This window comes from Lates calcarifer, linkage group LG6 (genome assembly GCF_001640805.2).
Source record: "Lates calcarifer isolate ASB-BC8 linkage group LG6, TLL_Latcal_v3, whole genome shotgun sequence".
NCBI lineage: Eukaryota > Metazoa > Chordata > Actinopteri > Centropomidae > Lates > Lates calcarifer.
In genome coordinates this window covers 7,606,238-7,627,037 of record NC_066838.1, presented here as the reverse complement: position 1 = coordinate 7,627,037, position 20,800 = coordinate 7,606,238, and the positions used below count along the sequence as shown (strand labels likewise).

General features: G+C 41.8%; 1 protein-coding gene across 1 annotated transcript in view; it reads left to right on the top strand.

Annotated features, from left to right (window-relative positions):
• cep104 (centrosomal protein 104) overlaps nt 1–20,800 on the top strand; it is a 32,059-nt gene that overhangs the window by 7,023 nt on the left and 4,236 nt on the right. Inside the window, 14 exon segments of the mRNA XM_018675132.2 lie at nt 2,260–2,415; nt 2,521–2,751; nt 3,544–3,759; nt 4,340–4,507; nt 5,300–5,473; nt 9,218–9,247; nt 9,249–9,395; nt 14,284–14,484; nt 15,347–15,442; nt 15,652–15,733; nt 16,596–16,665; nt 16,800–16,908; nt 17,037–17,175; nt 18,892–18,959. Of these exon segments, the coding sequence (XP_018530648.1) occupies nt 2,260–2,415; nt 2,521–2,751; nt 3,544–3,759; nt 4,340–4,507; nt 5,300–5,473; nt 9,218–9,247; nt 9,249–9,395; nt 14,284–14,484; nt 15,347–15,442; nt 15,652–15,733; nt 16,596–16,665; nt 16,800–16,908; nt 17,037–17,175; nt 18,892–18,959 (1,887 nt within the window).

Genomic DNA, 20,800 nt, shown 5'->3' with positions numbered 1-20,800 from the left:
CACCACATATTTACTCACAGTGTTGAGCAAAATACCCCACAGATACAAGGATGAGCTGTGGCTCTAGTGAGAGTATCTCACAGTCTTTGTGACTTACTCATGGTCTGAGAATGTCTTCGCATGTTACGCTTCTGTTCTTGTACGAATTAAACAAATTAAATACATGTTGATAAGTGAGTCAGAGATTTAGGTTTTTGAACAGACGAGCTGTACTACCTCTCATTACGAAAAGCTAAATTATTCACCTCTCTGCTCCAAACTGATCACAAAGACACAAGAGTGGCGTCAATTTTATTATCTTACTCTAAGAAAGAAAGAAATGCCCTGACATTTTGAACTATCCCTTTAAACCCCCAGAAACTGATCATGACATGTTCTCAGTGTGTGTTAGTGCCTCACAGTGGCCTGGAGGGCAACAACCAGGTCACATTTACATCCATATTTATTAGTATATGTTTTACAACAACAACCAGCGCTTTTGAGGTTAATTTAGTTGAAATTTTTAGGAGCAGCAGGTTTAAACCTGGTTTATGATTAGTGTTGGGTCGTCCATATGCAGACCATGTTCAGTAAAGTGTGGCTGTAACAAACTGTGAGAAATATTTTAAAGAAATAATCCAGATATCATTGACCATCCACTGCAGCTGGTCATGTCTTTTCTTTTGTAAAATGTTGTCAGGTTGTTCAGGCTGGTATTTTTTGTATTCTTTCTCCTGTGTTTGTAACAGTAGTTGTTAAACATTGTTCAGATTCCTGTCACTGACCCTGTCTGTACACAGCGTTACCATGCTGACCATGAATTCTTAATAAGCTCGACAGCTGATGGTCCTGGGCTGGTGTCTCTCCCACGGCCAACCACAGGCCTCTCTGTAACCAGATCACAAACACACACTCACACCTTGTTAGCATGGCACATTAGCATCGTGGACAAAGGTAGTCATGCTGAAAATCCCTTGTCGCTGCAGCCTCAGGATGTCAGGGGATGGTTGATGGTGTTACATGATATCTCGTAATACATGACAGAAGGCTGAGCACTGACCTGCTGTATCTCCTCCACTTCACACAGTTTTCGTAGTGTAAAGGAACCATAGGATCTTATCATTTCAGAGATAAGGAAGAGCTATAGGCTGGAAATACTTGATATAAGTTTATTTTGTCCAGGAGCGATGAATCATTAGGTACTGCACTGAGACTGTGCTTCTTGGCACCTGCTTAACAACTTAATTCAGCTAAATGGAATTTCCTCACAAAGAAATTATGTGTCTGACTTACTGGAAGTTGTTGTCAAATTTCCACTGTAAATCTCAATGATTCAGTATGTGGCACACTCACTGGTATTTTATGCCAGAGCTGTATTATTGTGTGGGGCAAAAATGCCCATGCAGAGTGGAAGTCAGTGCCAAAAACCAGCTCCACAGAATAACCCAGTTTACTTTAGCTTGGATCTGATGTTTGTGGCTCTGGACATTGTTGTATCGGTTAAGATGACGTTGTACTCACCAGAGTAATGACTGAAGTCAGAGGTGGTAATACATGAAACAGGTTATGAATAAGATGACAATTTAGGCAAATCATCTAAGTGACTTTATCTAGAGGTAAATGAATAAATAACTGGGGGTGAGCGCACCTGAAATGTTGATAATAATGCTCATTACACAGGAAAACTGTGCACAGCTACAGAAAGTACAGCAGGTCAAAACTGGACCAAGAAGTGAACCTGTAAAATGTGATGAATGTTTAAAACTCACAATGTGGGTGATAATTTCACTGGTTTCTTTTCCAGATAAAGCTTGAGTAGCCTGAGGGTTTGTTTACAACCTGTCTGCTCATGTCTCTTCCATTTGACTACCATCACACTCTCAGATCCCAGCAAGTGATTTTATCATTAAACATGAAACATGATCACTCATGTAATATCTGGAATAATCTTTTAAGAAATCATAAAAATGTTTCTCAGACCAGGACATGGCTCATGAACAAAATTCTGTACCTTTATAAATGTGAATAAAATGCACGGTTCATAGTGCAGTAGATCTGTCAGCAGGAGCTACACTCTCACCTTCAGGGTAATTACAGATAGTGGAAAATAATCCCTTCAGCTGTCAGAGAGTTTTTGCCAGTTTAGGCTCAAACTGACATCAGTCTAAGACATCATGTGACCACGAGCAGACTCAGTTCTCTCCTGTTTATCTGTCTGAACCTGCAGCACAGACTCACTGTGTCTCTGCTCTAACCCCTACCTGTACCTGGCTCTTCCAGGTCGGGGAGCGTTTGGCTCGATACGATGTGGAGAAGCGATGTGCCATAGAGAAGGAAGACTATGACCTGGCCAAGAAGAAGAAGGAGATGATGGAGGAGTACAGGAGGAGCGTCTACCAGCAGCTGGAGGTCCACAACCTGCTGGACATGACGATGGTCAGTCACCTCCCACCACCATCCAACACCTGTTGGAGTAAATAATGCTTACTGTACAGTTCAGATCTAATGATGACATATTCTGCCTCTGTGCTGTGTCATCAGATCACAAGAGCACCAGATTCATCCCCCCTCCGGGATCCTCCCTCCCACCTGCCCTCTCCAGGTCACCACTCAGTCCCCACCAAGCACCTCGTGTCCACAGACACTTTCAGGAAGGTGAAGAAAACGATCACGCCTCAGAATCAGCAGCCAGCCACAGAGACTCTTGTTCCCAAACTGAGCAGCCAGCCTCACACACTGTGCTCCCCCACTGCTGCTCTTCCTAAGATAGATGTAAGTTCAACTTTATCCAGTGTGTTGATCATAGCACTGCATCTTTACACAGCATCAAACATGTCAAGTACTCTGTGGATGGTCAATGACAGTGTTTTACTGATCCAGGAGTTATCAGCTGTACCTGTAGTGGTTCTGTTCACATGAATCTTATATAGTTGCAGACATAATCTAACTGCAGCACCTTTAGAAACATCTCCTCCTCTCTTTAAGCCTCTGTAGTGCTGGAGCACAGAACACAGGGAGATTAGGACCAGCGGGGGTTTTTATGCTTTACTCACCACCTACTGAGATCAGCCCTCCTCCTGGGTTAGGTTTCACTATTTAATTAAAAGCGTGCAACAGTTGGCTGATTCCAGCGGCTGCCAACCTGGCTTCAAGGCCAGGCTTTGAGCCTTGCAGGAGGCAGCAGGGTGCCAGTTGGCCCAGGGGCTCAGGAGACGGTGCTGAGCCTGGGTTTGTACAGAGGAGGTTCAACATTCATTGTAGTCATGCTGTTGCATGATCGGCCTGTTCAGTGATCACTTGCTAGTGAGAGTTAGTGAAAAGACCAGGGATAGAGGTGATGAATATTTCAAAAGCATGAACATCCTGAAGATATCAGTTCTCTCTGAGCCACTGACCTCAGAGATCTCCAGAGAATGTGTTGTCGTTGCTGAGAAACACAGATGCAGTAAATTACAACAACAACTAAAATATATCTTAAATCATCTTAAAATATTTAAAGATGTGAAAGTTTGTATATTATAATGTACATAAATAAAAACTAGTGTTGTTGTGTTGCTCTGTCAGATTATCAGTGTGCCTTATGATGAGAGGCCGCTGCCAGCCCTTCAGAGGAAAGACCAGCCGGTGGAGGTCATCCAGAGCCCTGCAGAGCAGCACTCCCCCAAGACTGAGATTCAGCGGAGTCCACCCAGCCCTGAGATGAGCGGAGAGCCAGAGCCCCTGACAGAGAAAGCCCAGAGAGAGGCTGGTTTGCCAATAGAGGTCTATGGAGAAAACCTGGTGAGAAAAGAAAACACGGCGAGCTAAGCTAACTAAGGTTTTTTGGTTTTCACTAAAGATAATCAGGAGTGTGTACTGTACTGATTGGTTCTCCTCTGCACCTGCAGCCTTGTGGTGTTTGCGTCAGGTGGAAGTTTTATTCTGAACATGTTCAGCTGGTTTTATCAGAGATTTTTAGCTGAGAACAGTTTCCTGCTGGACTGTGTGTTTCTGACAGTCAGTGGTCTGGTAAACCACAGCACTCAGCTGACAGAGGATAAAACACTCTGAGGGGAACCACAGGGATGGATGATTGATGATTATCTATTAGTTTCACATTACAGGCAACATTTTCACACCACACAGTTATTTACTTTATTGATTATATAAATATATTGATCAGTGCAACTTAAAGGAATTCCCTATCAAACTGTTAATTTTACATTGATATACAGCAGATACATATGATCTGTATACAGCTCACCACATAGCATATATCCAAATGTGATAGAGATACTGTGTGTGAATAGCAGGGCAGAAAACATATCTGTGGTATCTTTCCCACCCCTCAGCTACTCCTTTACCCCCTGTTTTGTTTCAGGTGGCGGGGGTGTATTCTAAAACCTGGTCCTACAGAGAAGATGCTCTGCTGGTAGTATACAGGAGGCTGGTGGAGGTATCACCCTCCACCCCCAAGGAGGAGCTGAGAAACATGATCAGAGCTGCAGTGTTCCTGGTGAAGAAGTCTCTGCTGGATAAAGTGTCATCAGTGAGTTAGTTCCTCAGAAGAAAACAGTTTTAGTGTGAAAGCTGTGAATGTTTAAATTAACTGAACAGAACTGGATATGTTTAGTTTGTTCCTGTTTTAGTCTTCTATAAATCATGTTCTCTGGATTCCTGTTACCAACGGAACCAACGTCCATGCTGTTAAAACATGAACACACACATGCACAGTGTTAACAGTGCTCCTCTGTGTCATACGTAACCCAGCTCCCTCTCCCAGAGCTGGTTTCCTTATACAAACAGCTCTGACAAGCCTGGCGCTGTAACGTCTCTGCAGCCTGTATGGTAATGAAAAGAGCAGCGCCGCAATAATTCACCTGATTTATTTTCACAGCCACTGATACACAGAATGCTCCATTAACATGTTACCTGGTTAATGTGCTGCTCCACAAAAACACTTCAGTTTAGTTCATGTTGAATACACTCTGGTCTGTTCTGTTCTGGTTTTAAACATGAATGTATGAATGCAGGGCAGGTGTTTGTTAAATGTCTTTCCAGTATAAATTCACCAAATAAACACAAAACAAATATTGATAAAGTATCAGCAACTAGATTTACCTCTGAGACACAGGTAAGATAGGATTTTTGGTTTTGCACAGTTTATATGCAAAAAAAAACCCTGATAAAACTTGGTCCGACCAGCTCTGTTCTCAGTTGCTGATTACCTCTCTCTGTCTGCAGACTCCAACCAGCCCACATTAAACATCTCTCTGCTAATTAACTCCACCCTGGTGCTAGTTTTTCTCAGACAGTCCTCTAAGTTAAACTCTCTCCTCAGGTCTTCCAGGCCTCTCTGAAGCTGCTGAGGTTAATCCTGAGCCAGCTGATCCCAGGTCTGGGGCTGGGCCGGACCGAGATGACCCACTGCCTGGAGCAGACCTGGTCCAACTTGCTGTCCAGGACTGGGGACTCAGCTGGCCGCCTGAGGGCCACAGCCTCTGCTTTCATACAGGTAATGTAACACCTGGACTGATATGTTGACTTCTCCTCTACCTCTCTGGATTTACTGCAACTGAAGAGAGAAGAAAAAGATTTAAACTCTCCATGTTGGAAAAACAGCCCCTCTCTTTCTTTTCTATGAAACAACATCACATTGTGATATAAAATAAAATACACTGAAGTGCCCGCTGATGTTCTCGGTTATCATCTCATTTGTTTATAGTTATTATATCTCGGATTTGAAGAGGCGCTGATTTCTTCATATTAAATTTCTACACATACAGGGTGGATCTCCTGTCATCGTGTAACACGTACAGAGAGTTGAAGTAACCTCCCTGTCCCATGAGACTGCTCAATATGATGGTGGAACAGTTACAGCAAACACTGCAGGAATTAAATCAGTACAGACATGAACCCATAAAACAGAAAGAGCATTAAAAAACATTAAAAACACAGATGTATAGTTCTCTCCATGCATCATTCATTTACATGGAGATTATTATTATTGTTATTATTATTATTATGTACAGCTGCAGTGTACAGATAAACTACAACTGTGTCGTTCTACGGTTGCATATGCTATAGGAAGTTGAAGCTAAATGATATATTGTCATTATTAATATTGTTAATATTTCAGCATTTATCTGCTTTTAAAGAAAATCATGAGACTGACTTGAGTTAAATGTCACCAGCCTGACAGACTGAGGCCAGTCAGGTATCGAAACATGAGAGTGGAGAGGCGGGGAAAACATTTTTAGACATCATAGCTTAAAAACTCAGGAGATATAATTTAATTTCACTGTAGCTCAAAAATAAATAGCGTGAGAAATCAAAATAAAGGTTGACTGAGTGTAAGACAACAAACTCTTCACCTCTGTCAGCAAAGAACTAAACATGAGAAACAGACTGAGGGGGAACGACCACCTCCATGAAACATGTTTTAATGGTCTCAGAAAATCAGAAGCTAGAAGTAATCCTGAATCTACCTGAATGATGCTGAACTGATCCTGAATAGAGTTTTCTGTCTCCTGTAACAGAGTTGACCCATAGTCTGAGTCAGAGTGGACTCTCTGCTGATTCTGTTCTTTATTGAGGATTTCAGGAACTATGATCATGTTGATCATGTCTGACATACAGACAGGTGACTGAGAGAGGATTCTTCAGAACTTCTCCAGAGGATCAAATATTTCTTCAGCTCTGAATTCATCAGAGCAGATGTAGTGATTCATGGTGCAGATGAGCGTGGATCTGCTGTAGTTAGTTCACAGCTACATGGTGCAATAATAAATGAATGTCATGTAACTCTGAGTCTTCAGGTTGAAGCAGTCAGACTGTTTCAGGCTGTTTCTAACAGTTGTGTAACATCCTCTGTGGCTCTGGAGGAGAATTTCTCAGAATCAGTTATCATCCTGAATGAAGTGAACACACAACACTGAGTGTGAATGTTTTACCCTCACTGAGAGGAGGAACCAGGGAAAAACAAACAAACAAACAAATAAAAGGGTCAAAGGGGGGCTGGAGCCTATCCCAGCTGTCATTGGGCGAGAGGCAGGGTACACCCTGTACGGATCGCCAGTCGCCAGGCCAACATATACAGACAAATGACCACTCACACTCACATTCACACCTATGGCAAATTTAGAGTTACCAGTTAACCTAACCTGCATGTCTTTAGACTGTGGGAGGAAGCCGGAGTACCCAGAGAGAACCCACGCAGGCACAGGGAGAACATGCAAACTCCACACAGAAAAGCCCCAGGCTCAAACCAGGGCTCGAACCCAGAACCTTCTTGCTGTGAGGCGAGGTGTTACAGCAACAGACCCTAACCCATTGCACCACCATGCTGCCCCAAACAAACAAACAAACAAAAATAATCTAATAATCTTCTCTTCTCCTTCATACGCATTTATACCAACAATGCAGGTTAATTTCCAGCATGAAGCTTCAGCCATTTCCAGAAGCAGTAGTCAAACCACAGTGTTTTCAAAAACTGCACAGTTTAGTTATCAGTTCCTCTTCTCTCTTATATGTTGTTGATTTAATATCTTTCAGTTCATCAATTAATTGAGTTATTGTGTCCTGAGGCTGAAGTACTCAATAATAACCTCTATGTCAGTAAAGTAATGATATGATATTCACACCAGATAAATATACATAAATGAAACATGACACATGTGCCTGCACCTGCAGGAGGAGCTGATTATATTAATCTCTAAACACAGATAATGGATGGAGTCATATGAAGCACGTCTTGGTGACAGAGAAAACCCACAAATCTATGTTCAAAACAAAGAGCAGAAAGGTGTTTACAGACCACAGGGAACAGCTCCAACATCTGCAACACCCAGTCCACCAAAGACTAATTTGACCAAAGATTACCTGTGTGTGCTCAGTACTTTTATTGGTCTATCTCTTTTGGCAACAGTCTTATCAGAATCACTGTTTAATGTCCTGAAACTAGATTCTTCCAATAAAGACAGATCACAGAGAGGTTTTAACCTCCTGACAACAACACAATGAAACATGTGAACAAAGAAAACAGATATTTCTGAAAAAATATTTATTGACCAAAATCAAATCTTAGATAAGATTATGAAACATTACTGGTAATCAGAATTAGAATCCATCGTGTCAGGGCATTTTCTTCTTCTATTGATAGTATAATAGAGTTGTACAGTAAAGTGGAGAGACAGAAGGTGAGAGGACATGCAGCAGAAATCCTTGACTGGATTCAAACCAGAGATGTTGTTTTGTAGAAAATATCTGAGCCTTAGATTTTGTTGGTTGGCGTTTTCAGGTGATGAATGATTACAGTCGTGTGTGAACTTTATACACTTGATATATAAGTGTATAAAGTTCACACACTTGTACAGATCCAAGTGCATAAACTTAATACATACATTTAAAAATGTAACTTGAATCATCTTTCCTTATAAATGCCTTGTGTTGTGCTTTAGCCTGACATACATGGTGTCTGAGGTGTTGTCCTGATCTGCCCCAGGCTTCAATATGGCCCATGTTGTAGATGCCCTGACTGCCGCCCTGTAACTGAAACAGAGACATTTCAGGGTGTTAGCTATTAGTGCAGAGGGTCGGTCTGTTCCCATGCAGTAGAGGACCAGAGAGTTACTGGTCTGGTGGATTCAGAGATGACGTCCAGGATGTGAGTGAAGTAAATGTCTGTGTGAACATGGTTAATGTTGGTTTGCTCAGGGGGGAATCTGTGACAGTCTGCTCATATGTGGGGGTGTACTTGTTGACTAGAAGAGAAAAGCCGTCTTTTAAAAGCTTCAGTTGCTTCTGAGTTTAGTTGAGGTCAGAACAGAGCGTCACCACATGTCTCTGCCCTCTGAAATCACCGCTCAGCCCCTCAGACTCTGTTCACACCTCCGGACCAATGACTGAATCACTCTTTGTATTTTCAGGACAAAATATATGTTCTTTATTGTTTTTGTTTTGTGTGTGTTTGTCCCACACACCATGTTTCCGACAGACATTCCTCTGAGGTTGAGAGCAGCTGAGAGAAGAGTTTCTTCTGTCATAGTTTAATTGCACACCTGTGTTCTCTGTCATGACTTGTCTCTCTGCCAGGCCTGTGTGTTGAATGATAAATCACTGTGTGTAACACCACAGATATGATTTGTCTTCTAACATACACATTATTTAATGTAAAGGTGTGAGTCTGTGAAGACATCGTGTGGTTTTACCACTGTACACGTTAAAGTCAGTTTGTCTCTCTCCTCATGTCGTCCTTTAGGAAATCGCTGTTTTGAAGGATGTGCGGGCTCCTGCAGATGATACCTGGTGAGCTGGTGAAACCCTTCAAATCCAACTTCCCCTCTCGTCTGGCTCAGAGTCGAGCTGAACTGCTGGAGAAGCTGCTCGCTGAGCTCGGTACAGACAACTCTGGCTTCACCCTGGACAACGTCATGACGGTGAAGAGCCTAAATCTATCCTTTATGAACTGATGTTCATTTGAAGTCTCTGGTGGTTTTTCTCTTATAAAACATTTTAGGGGATTTTCTAGCTGTAAAAAGTCAAAAACAAATTTAACCTGTACTAAATATTAACAGCAGCAGCCGGAGAAATTCCACTGTAGGTAATAACAGTCAGAATCTGACAGCTTGTCAGAGATTTCTCTTCTAAAGCTGTTAACAGCTCCTGTTGTTTTCTGGCACAGTGACAGCTCCTCTGTCAAACTGTTTCCAATCTGGAAACAGTAATTCAGACAAACCCTCTTCAACATGATAGTACATGTACTGCATGAGATCCATACAGTATGAAGCCTGTATTATTCCAGTGTAAAGGCCGGTGTCTGTCAGGATGATTTTCCATGACATTTGGTTCAGTAATTACTGTGTGACTAACTGAAAGGAGAGCAGTCCCTCCCTTCCTCAGTGAGCTCTGCTCAGCTGAGTCAATGTTGTCACCATTGGCATCCTCTTTATGTCCCTCACACGCCTCTGGTTCCCAGCACTGACCTAATATTTACGTTATAACTGTCCAACTGTTGACCATGCTGGGCAGGACAACAAGCGGTCCTGTCCTCCCCTCTCTGGTTTACGACTGGCCCTCCACCCATCCCCCTCCTCTCAGCCCTCCTCTTTACTCTGCTTTTATCAGCAAATTGTTAGGTTTGTCCTCCTCCTGAAGCCAAAGACACATAGGTGGCATTGGGTGGCCTGTGTTTGCATGTTGGTGCATGCTTGCTCAGCGCCTGCATCCCTTTGTGCCGACTGCCTCCACATTTGCCTGGGAAACACAGATTAGAGTCCAGATTGAGACGTGACAGGAGGACTGTCTTGTGTCCCACAGCTCACCTTCTCTCCTGTTCTGTCACATCAAACTGTTTTAATGACACACCTGGTTTAAACTGAAACTCAGCCTCAGCAGGAATAGGCTGTGAAATACTGGGCACCTGTTTCACATTTATCAGATCAGCCAGTCATGTGACAACAATTCAGTGCACAAAATGCAGATCCAGGTCTGGATCTACAGTCAATGTTCACATCAGCATCAGAGAGGAAGAATGTAATCTCAGAGACTCTGACTGTGACATGACTGTTGGTGTCAGACAGGCTGGTTTGAGTATTTCTGATTTTCACAAACGACAGTCTCTGCAGTTTCTACTCACAATGATGTGAGAAACAGAAAACTCTGCCAATGGAAACACCTTGTTGATGAGATAGGTCAGGAAGAGAATGGCAGGACTGGTTGGTGCTGACAGAAAGGCTGCTAAGGTAACTCAAATAACCACTCTTTACAGCTGTGGTGAGCTGAAATATTCAGCTCTGGCAGCATGAATCCATGGACCTAACCTGCCTCCTGTCATCAGTCCAGGCTATTATGTAATGATACATAATGTTTTCTTGACAGACCCCTAAATACCAATCAGTCATGGTCTGAAAACCACAGCCTCTCTGAGTGTTGTTGCTGACCATGTTGGTCCCTTTATGGCCACAGTTCACCACCTTCTAATGGCTGCTTTCAGTATGAATGTGCAGCCGACATACTGTGATAAATCATGTCAACATGGAGCAGAGTCTGAGATGTTTCCAACGTCTTGTTGCAGAGGAACTGAGGCTGTTTTTTTAGAGAACAGGAAGGCCTTATCCAGTATCAGTATGGTATTCCTAATAAAGCACTCAGTGATCTCTGATCCTGTGGGGATTCCTGTTGATCCACTCTCCTGATTCAGATTCAGTTCTGGTTTGTCTTCCAGTTTGCAGCAGATCATGTTCCCTTGCTCCAGGCTCACTGCTTATCCCTGAGCCCTCCTCAGCCCCAGTGTGGAGGTGGAGAGCTGTGAAATTTTTTTCTTTTTCCTCTGCTGTTACCTGGGTGATCTGCTCTGAGGCGGGAGCCAGAGTGAAAACAGGGGGTGATTGAATTTCCTGTAATTAAAATGAGAAGTGCTCTGCAAAGACAACAGAGAATAATAGAGAGCTGTCCCTGAGACTGTGGAGCAAGGGATGGGCGTCCTTTGTGCACAGTTTACCTCTGGATGTTAATGCCCTTCACTGGCAGCAGTGCCTTTGTGTTGGGACTCTCTCCACATAGATTATGTTGGGTAATGGTCTCTTTTTACATCATGATACGCTCTTCTCCTAAAGGACTTCCCCAACAATGTTGCCGTTCTGTACATGAAACCAGACCACTGTTCTGTTTCCCAGCAAACTGTAGTTAAGACAAGTTTAATTATATTAAAACTGTATAAGGCCAATTAAAGTGCCTTGCACAGGGCTAAGAATTAGATTACAGCAAGATCTAAATACAGTTACAGTTACAGATACAGTTTCATTGCAAGTCCAAAAAGTTGCTAGAAGTACAGTTGCAAGAAAAAGTATGTGAACCCTTTGGAATTTCAGGGTTTTCTGCATTAATTTCTCCTAAAATGTGATCTGATCTTCATCTAAGGCGAGGGTATTGACAAATATAATGTGCCTAAAATAATAACACAAAAAAATTCTGACCTTTCATGTTTTTATTGAGAGCAACCATAAAAACCTCATAGTGCAAGTGGAAAAAGTATGTGAACCCTTGAATTAATGACCTCAAAAAAGCTAATTGGAATCAGGTGTTAGCATACCTGGAGTCTTGTTAAGAAAATGAGTTTGGAGGTGTGGACTAGAGCTACTTTGACTGATAAAAACCACTCAAACTTTTTGACTTTACTCATCACAAGAAGAATATGCTTATATGAGCCATGCCTCGCCAAAAAGATTTCAGAGGATACGATCAAGAATTGTTGATTTACATAAAGCTGGAAAGGGTTATAAAGTCATTTCAAAGACTATAAATTCACCAGGCAAACAATCTACAAATGGAGACACTTTGGGACTGTGGCTACTCTACTGAGAAGTGGGCACCCAGTCAAAATGACCTCAAGAGCACAAGAAGACTGATCAATGAGGTAAAGAAACAACCCAGAGTGACAGCCAAAGATTTGAAGGCATCATTGGAGCTGGCTAACATCTGTGTTCATGAGTCTACAGTACGTAAAACATTGAACAAGCAGGGTGTCTATGGCAGGACACCACGAAGGAAGCCGTTGCTTACTAAAAAGAACATTGCTGCACGCCTGAAGTTTGTGAAAGAGCACATTGACACTCCACAGCGGTATTGACAAAATGTTTTGTGGACTGATGAAACTAAGATTGAACTATTTGGAAAGAACACGCAGCACTACATCTGGCATAAAAAGGGCACTGCATATCATTCATGAAAACATCATCCCAACCGTAAAGTATGGTGGAGGAAACATCATGATTTGGGCCTGCTTTGCTGCATCACGGCCTGGCCAGCTTGCAATCATTGAGGAGAAGAGGAATTCCCAAGTGTATCAAAAAATTCTTCAGCATAATGTGAGAATGTCTGTATGTCAGCTGAAACTCTGTAGAAGTTGGGTGATGCAACAGGACAATGAGCCCAAAACACTGGAGCAATTCCACAACAGAATGGTTTCAGAACAACAAAATCCACCTTTTGGAGTGGCCAAGTCAGAGCCCAGACCTCAATCCAATAGAGATGCTATGGAATGATTTGAAGAGAGCCGTACACATGAGACGTCCAAAGAATGTGACAGAGCTAAAGCAGCTCTGCCAGGAAGAATGGGCTAAAATTCCTCCTGAACGATGTGCAGGTATGATCCACAGCTACAGGAAGCGCCTGGTTGAGGTTATTGCTGCCAAGGGGGGGTCAACCAGCTATTAATTCCAAGGGTTCACTTACTTTTTCCACTACCATTTTGAATGTTGAATGAGTGTGTTCAATAAAGACATGAAAGATAAAAAAAAAATGTGTTATTATTTTAGGCACATTATATTTGTCAATACCCTTGACTTAAATGAAGATCAAGTCACATTTTAGGAGAAATTAATGCAGAAAACCCGAAATTCCAAAGGGTTCACATACTTTTTCTTGCAACTGTAGAAAAAATAAACCACAGGCACAGGTAAAGTTTTATTCTGGTTTTTAATGGGACTTAAGTTTGGTTGACCTGTATTGTTGACTGCTGTTTCCAGAAGATCTGAGGGACATGTTAGGTTTGTATTAAATGTCAGTAATTTGTTTTATCCCGAGGCTGTTCAGTGATTAATGAAAGAGTCCAGTGTTTATATTTAAGAATAGAGGAACTCAGTCTGTGTTAGGAATCTGGTAGATGTTTAATAATAGAGGCTCTAAAATTGAGCCCTGAGGGACTCCATTGTCATTTAATATGTTTACATTACAAGAAACATGTTACTGGAAGAAAACAGGTTATACAGGAAATTAGACAAAGGGTTTCCATTCACTGTGGTAATCTGGTTACTGTATGTCTGCAGCAGGGCAGGAATCAGATACCAACACATGTCCTTGTAACCGTCATAAATTTACAGATTACCAATTTATTTAGATTTCTAGGGGCTATTTATATTATTACACATCTCATGGCCAAGAAATGTAGATTTCTAACAGGGAAAAACAGGTTTCACTACCTAGATTACCTGGTCTTTGGTAATTATGGTGTTAATGACATTAGGTTACTGCAGATGACTGACTGTGACCTGGTTACTGAAGCACTGATGATGATTTGCTCACGTCACCACTTACATCAACACTTGTGCCTGCGAGATCTGTGCTGAAAACACCTGAAACTAAAGTTAAAGTGGGTGCCAATTAGGTGTGTAAAGGACTTTCTTTGCTCTGTATGAGCTCCAAATAAGTTTCATGTCATTTCTTTTTTCCAGTAAAGGTGACTCTGTTCAGTGATGTATGTTTGAACAGTGAAATAAAGTCAATTAAACCTAATTTTAATGTTAACTGAATGTTTTCCTCTGTCAGTTCTGTACAGCAGCGTTGGAGCACAGCGCATCAACGGTCAGAGAGCTGGCGGTGCGGATCATCTTATCCATGTACCAGCAGCACAGAGGTGCTGTTCTCAGCCACCTTCCACCTAACGACGCCACCGCTCGGAAGAACTTCCTCTACAAAACCCTCTTTGATGGCTTTGCCAAGATTGACGGAAAACTGGTAGAGACTCAGGCAAGAGAGTTTTTTTTCCTCGACTGCAAATGAATCTTTTACTGACACTTGACACCGTCCTCTCTTAGGGCAGGTCACAGAGTGGATATTAGTAATAACTAAAATCTCTTGTTGCTATACGTGAAAATGTAACATATGAGTGTCTGTGTTGACTGTGTTAAAAGTATTAACATCAAACTGCCGGGCTGAGGGTGTGTTCACCCAGTTGATTTATTCAGGCAGACTGAAGTGAGAGAGGAGCAGCTGGTAGGTGGACAGAGAGACCGTTAGACCTGGCAGATGGCAGTACTCTCCTCCTGAAAAGACTTCAGCCCCTCAGAGGAGAGCACATGACATCATGTCTTTTGTTTTTTAACTGACAGTAACAAGAAGAGGAGGTAGAGTTTCAGCTGATTGTCTCTGCTGCCTCCTCTGAAAAAGAAAGCACAGACAGTCTTGTTTTGAAACAAGTGACCCATTCCACACATGTACTGAACTTGCAGCAGAAACAAACCTGATGTCTTCATATTATCACCACCTAACATGAGACAGCTTGTGTTCCTGTCATGGTGCGATGTTGTTTCACTGTTCCAGTGACCAAGCTTCATTTGTTATTGGCATCGTTAGAGACGTAGACTTCCCATTACATAACTGTCATGCTGCAGAGTAGCACTCATCAGAGAGAGTTTCTGCCAACACACCACATCACTGCAGCTCCAACAGTCTGCACAGCTTTAACACATGCTGCTTTCAAAGAGGAAAATAATGAGATGAAAGCTGGTGTGGAGATGGGGAAAGGCCTGATGGTGAAATGACAGTGTGAGAGTGAAAAAGAAGAATAAAATGACTCTGAGTGGCTGATTGGTTGTTGTTTTTCACCCAGACCCTGAAGAAGGGAGGTGGTGAGCAGGAGGGGCAGAGGGAGAAGGAGGAGATCCACTCTCTGCAGGAGCAGCTGGCTGCACTCAAAGAGATCACAGTAGGTGGAGCTGTCATCAAACTGAAATCACCTCTCATCATGGATACTCATCTGTATTTATTACTGAGTCTTTACTCTCCAGGTGGTCAGACACTGAGCTGTTTACATGTACAGATTAACAACACTGGTGCATTATATCTTCTTCAGAGCTCCATTAAAACCTGAATTACGCTGTTAAAGTTACTTTACATCTGTGTCTGTGTGTGAAGGAGAGAGGAAATGAGACCAAAGGACAAGTGGCCAAGAAGGAAGCTAAAGTCGAGAAGGAGTCCCAGAAAGCTGGCAAAGCAAGTACGTACATGTTTAAATAGAAGAAAATAGACAGAAGCTCTGTAATCTTTATTGACATGAAACATCCTGATAAACTGAACAGCAGCAGGCCTGATTTAAAGTTTGTAAAAACACAGAGGGAAGATTTCTTAATGGTAAAAAAAACAACAACATGGTTCTGATGAGAGGAGCAAGCATTAACACTAATGTCTTCAGATGTGACCTGTTCTCATGAAGAACCCACACTGTGGTTCTTTCTCTGCCACAGTCTCACGCTGATGACATCACTGAGACAGGATGTGGTAGTCAGTTACTGTTGTCCTCTTGTGTCCTGTTTCATCAGCGTCATTGAAAAACAACAAAACCAAAATCATTTACTGTTTCCACAGAGGATGAAGAGCCTATCATCATCTACTGCTCAGCAGCAAACACTTTAACTCAAGCTGTGGTTTTTAAGTCAGACATCAACAGACACAGAAGCTGCATCTGAAAGGCTGTTTAACATGAAGACATGGCACTAATCATTTCTACCATGAACCTTTAGAAACAGGGACCATCAGTAACCATTCAACAGCAAACACGGCAACACAGTTTATAAATGTTTTGACGATTACAACTTTAATTTTGATTTCATCAATTACAAACTTCAAAGTTTAACATCAATACCTATTACCCAGGCAGCAAAGCAAACATATACAGAGCTCTGTTAACAGAGTGAAGCCCCTACAGGTGGAGTCTCATCCATATTTAAACCATTTTAACTTCTGTAAGGTCTCTATAATTTAATTGTTCCAGAGTGCTGGACCTCAGTTCTTAAAGTGGTTTCCACCAGTTATTCAGTCTTGACGAATAAAAGATACTGAGTGTCTTTTTTATTTTCCAGCTGTCACAAAAGTTCCCCAGAACAAGAAAACAGACAGAGATGTCAAACAATCTATAAACTACCTGGACAAGTAAGTAACTCACAACCAACAGAGACATTAAACACATCACTGTCACAGCTCTTCTCCAGCTCAGGTGTTAATTAAACTTTAAATAAGGGCTGTGATAAGAGCTGATCTGATGATATTTACCCTCTGTGTTGCAGTTTGTGTATATTCTGTGGTAAAAAGGATGAATCGTTCACAGAGGATGGACTGGATCTTCACTACTGGAAACACTGTCCGATGCTGCGACGCTGTGATGAGTGTAGACAGGTAGAGTCTTACAGAGGGTTTGTCTCTGTGTTTTAATCCTGAACAAAGGAACATCTGTCTGTCTGTTGAACCTCCACCTGAGTGATTCAGCGTGAATACTGTGTGCTCAGCTCTGCACATGTTCACAGGTGGTGGAGATATCCAGCCTCACAGAGCACCTGCTGGGTGAATGTGAGAGCAGATCCAGGTTCAGTCAGTGTCCACGCTGCTCTGAGGCCGTGGCCTCTGAGGATCTGAGTCGTCACGTCCAGGGTCCTGCCTGCAACCGTGAGTTCTGCCTCACTCTGTCATCACACAGTGTTTTATTTTTATAAATGTTACTGTTGGACCTGCTGGGGTCTATGCTGCAGGCTATTTACTGAATAGCTCTGTGACATTACATTTTAAGGACATGATGTTATCCTTGGTGCCGTACGTTCAAATTTTAACCAAACAAATGAGAGACACATGCACTACTGATATGTAAATTTTGGATATTTGGATTTTCCCTGAAAATTGCTTCCTCAACTTTTCTGTAATTCATTGTATCAGGCTCCAATCTGGAGTGAACTGCTGTCACATTAACAGACAGAGCACAGTGTTCACAGTCTTAGTTACTTCCTGCTCCAACTGATTAGCTTTTAACAAAGACTAAGAAACTAAAGTGCTCATTTAGTTATAATTTGATGGTAGTGATGTCTACTCCTGCCTCTCTGGGGAGTTGAACTCAGCTGCTAGATAGATAGATAGATAGATAGATAGATAGATAGATAGATACCAGAGGGAAATTAGTTTGTCATAGCAGCCAGGTGAGATACATTTGTCAGAATAAGATACAGCAGCAAAACACTGAGGTAGAATAAGAATAAAAAATGTTATCAACAATAGGAATGAAATATATACACAAAAAGAGTAGAATCAGTAAATTAACAGACAAAAATACTTGTTTACTGTAAGAGTTAATATTGCTGCTGTACTGTCCTAAAACTGGTGGATTACATAAAGGCCATCCTATGCTTATTGGAAGCTTTGTGGAGTGTCTACATGTGGAACTAGCTAACGAGCTAACTGCTGACCCACTAGTGTTAGCCTGCAAAAACAGCTGGCCAAGCTAGCTGTTAACTGAAAGTTAGCTCAGTTGCTAAACAGAGAAGAGACATGTTAAAAGCCCCGACTTGTTGTTCAAGTTGAAAACAAATATATTCTACATTAGGTGTCTCAGTGGTTTGATGGCTCAGGCTTAAGCCAGAAAACCACAGTCTGTCTGTGGTTCGACTCCCTGCTGACAATTCATCAGTTCATTATTTAGAAATTTCCTTCTTCTCACCTCTCTGTCAAACTCTCCTTCCTCCTCTCACAGAGCACCAAAAACTTAGATCATTTAGATTAACCATTGAATTTGTTCTTTCCTGAAACAGTGATTAACCAGCCTCAGGTGGATAAACAAACTTCTGTTAATATACTTTTCCTCCTTGATTTTACCTTGATTCTCCACAGTGTGCAATGTGAAGCTGACCTTGGTTTAACAGTGAAGTGTTGATATATTTAACATGCAGATCACTGCTGACTGAGTTTATATACCAGTACCAGTATTTACCTTACTGAGAGCTGAGGTTAGCTTTTCTTATACAGCTTCTACTTTTTTTTTTTTTTACTGTTTCAGTGTTAACCTGAAGGAGAAGCTCAGTTCACCTGGAGAACCAGTTTCTTTCAATTTTCTCACAGTAAAACACAGATAATCTACATCTCTCACCAGCCATATGTTTCCATAAATAATTTACACCTGAGCCTTTTGTTTTATCATAGTCTTCACATTACCTTTGTTGGTTAGAAGTGATTGTGAGTTAGTAAGGATTACCATAATGTTCTCTTCCCTCTGAGGTATATAGTATTTAAAGCTGTCCTCCTGCAGTGGTGTACTTTCATCATTTTGTGTGTTGTGTTCAGGAACCTCTTCTGTAATTGTATAACAGGAAGCTTAAAGGTGTTATGTTTCTGTTTCAGCCCCTGTCTCCGGTAAAGACTCCAACCACTGTCCTCTGTGTCACAACAACTTCATGCCTGGAGAGGAGGTGAGAGTCTGTACGCACACAGATCAGAACAGACCAGGTCTCCTTCATCTCTGTCAAACTATGTCTGGATTTAAGAAAAATATACAAAACCAGAAATCTGAATTTTTTTTAGCAGAATCTTTGATTTGTGTGAAACTGATTTTTACCTGGTGGTTGTGTTATTTTGTGTCAATAGTTTGTAAGAGAGAGAGTTAAACAATCAGGATATGGTAACTGTACGTCTGATGAGGGTTTCCTCCAGTGAGTTTTTCTCTTTTCCCTGTTTAATACAAACACAGAGAAACAGGACAGGATCTAATATGAGACCTGAGGAACAAACAGGTGTTGAGGTAAAACACTTGCAAAGCAGGAGAAACCTTTGTTCTTAATGAGCTGTTTCATTTGTCTCAGGATGAAGTAACATCCATCACATTCCTCACATTCCTCTCAGTTTAGACAGAAATGTTCTCATCAGCTGGTCAGAGATAAAAAATAAAAAACTTATATAAATCTGTTCAACTGAAAACAATCGGTTCAGTACAATACAGCTCTGCTGAGACTAAATATAGACACTAGTTATAAAGCAATTATTCTCCTGTTGTTAAAGGTTAAAGATGAATAACAGGTCGTGAGTTTATCTGAATTTAACCTCAGTGTTTTAAATTATAGAACCACAGGGAGAGTGTGTCAGTATAAGTTTCCTACTGCCTGCAGGCTGCTGATCCATCACTGATCTTTACCTTCTGTCTGACAGACAAGTTTAACATGAACGTGGAGTTTACATGAGTCTCTGCTCCTATAAAAGATGTAACAGCAGAGTCACCTTTAATGTGCACTCTGTCTCTGTCAGTGTGGAGTCTAATGAATCATGTCACCAGACTAGACCCAGACTGACCAGGACTGAACAGGCTGATAGAGGTCATTTACTGCCTGTTGAACAAACTGTGTGCTGCTACTGTTTGTGATGTTTGGTAATGTATCACCTGATTGATTTCTGTTCAGGAGGGATAAACTACCTGACAGACAGAAAGTTTTATTGGAAAGTAACAAAATGAGCTTTAAATGTTTTCTAAACTGTAATGGTTTAAACACAGGTGATCATCAGCAGAGGTGATGTGTTTGTGTTGATACAGATTCTGGCAGCAGTTGGTTTGGTGTAAATATAAAGACGTCACCTGCATGTAGTAAATCAGTAGTCAGTCAGTGATGTCACAGCAGGTATTTTCCTAAAACAGCTAATGGAGCACACCTGCTGTGACATCACTAATGTGGGAGTGGTCAGACATTGTCAGTATAAAAAAAGGTATATAGACACTTAGAGCAGTTCATTAGTATCTGACTGAGTGTTAATCAGCCTCTCTCTCAGTAAACAGACTGATAAACACAGGTGTAACCAGCCTGAACTGCACCTGACACATTCAATTGATGAGGCTAATTATACCTGTGTTTCTCCTGATGTGACTTTCTGTTTGATGTGAAGATCCTGTTTTCCCGTGGCTCTGCTTATCATGAACATGAGTGTTGTTTGTTTAAAAATCTAATATTAAAACATAAACACCTGTGTCACAGGTTTTAGTGTTTTCCCCATCTGTCATCCTCAGTACTCACTAACCACTCCTGTGTATCTGTCCAGATGAGAGATTAAATGTCCATGGTTAGCTGGACTGATGTGTCAGAGTTTCCCAGCATGCCGCCTGTCACCTCACACACCCTGAGAGTTTAATGAAGAAATAACTGATAGAGTCTCACTCTGGCTGCCAGAGCTGTGAGCACCGACCTAATGAAAGACTGCAGTGTTACAGGGAGGGTGGGGGGGCGGCCATGACGGCTCTGACTAGGCCTTCAGTCGCCGTGGTCCTCCC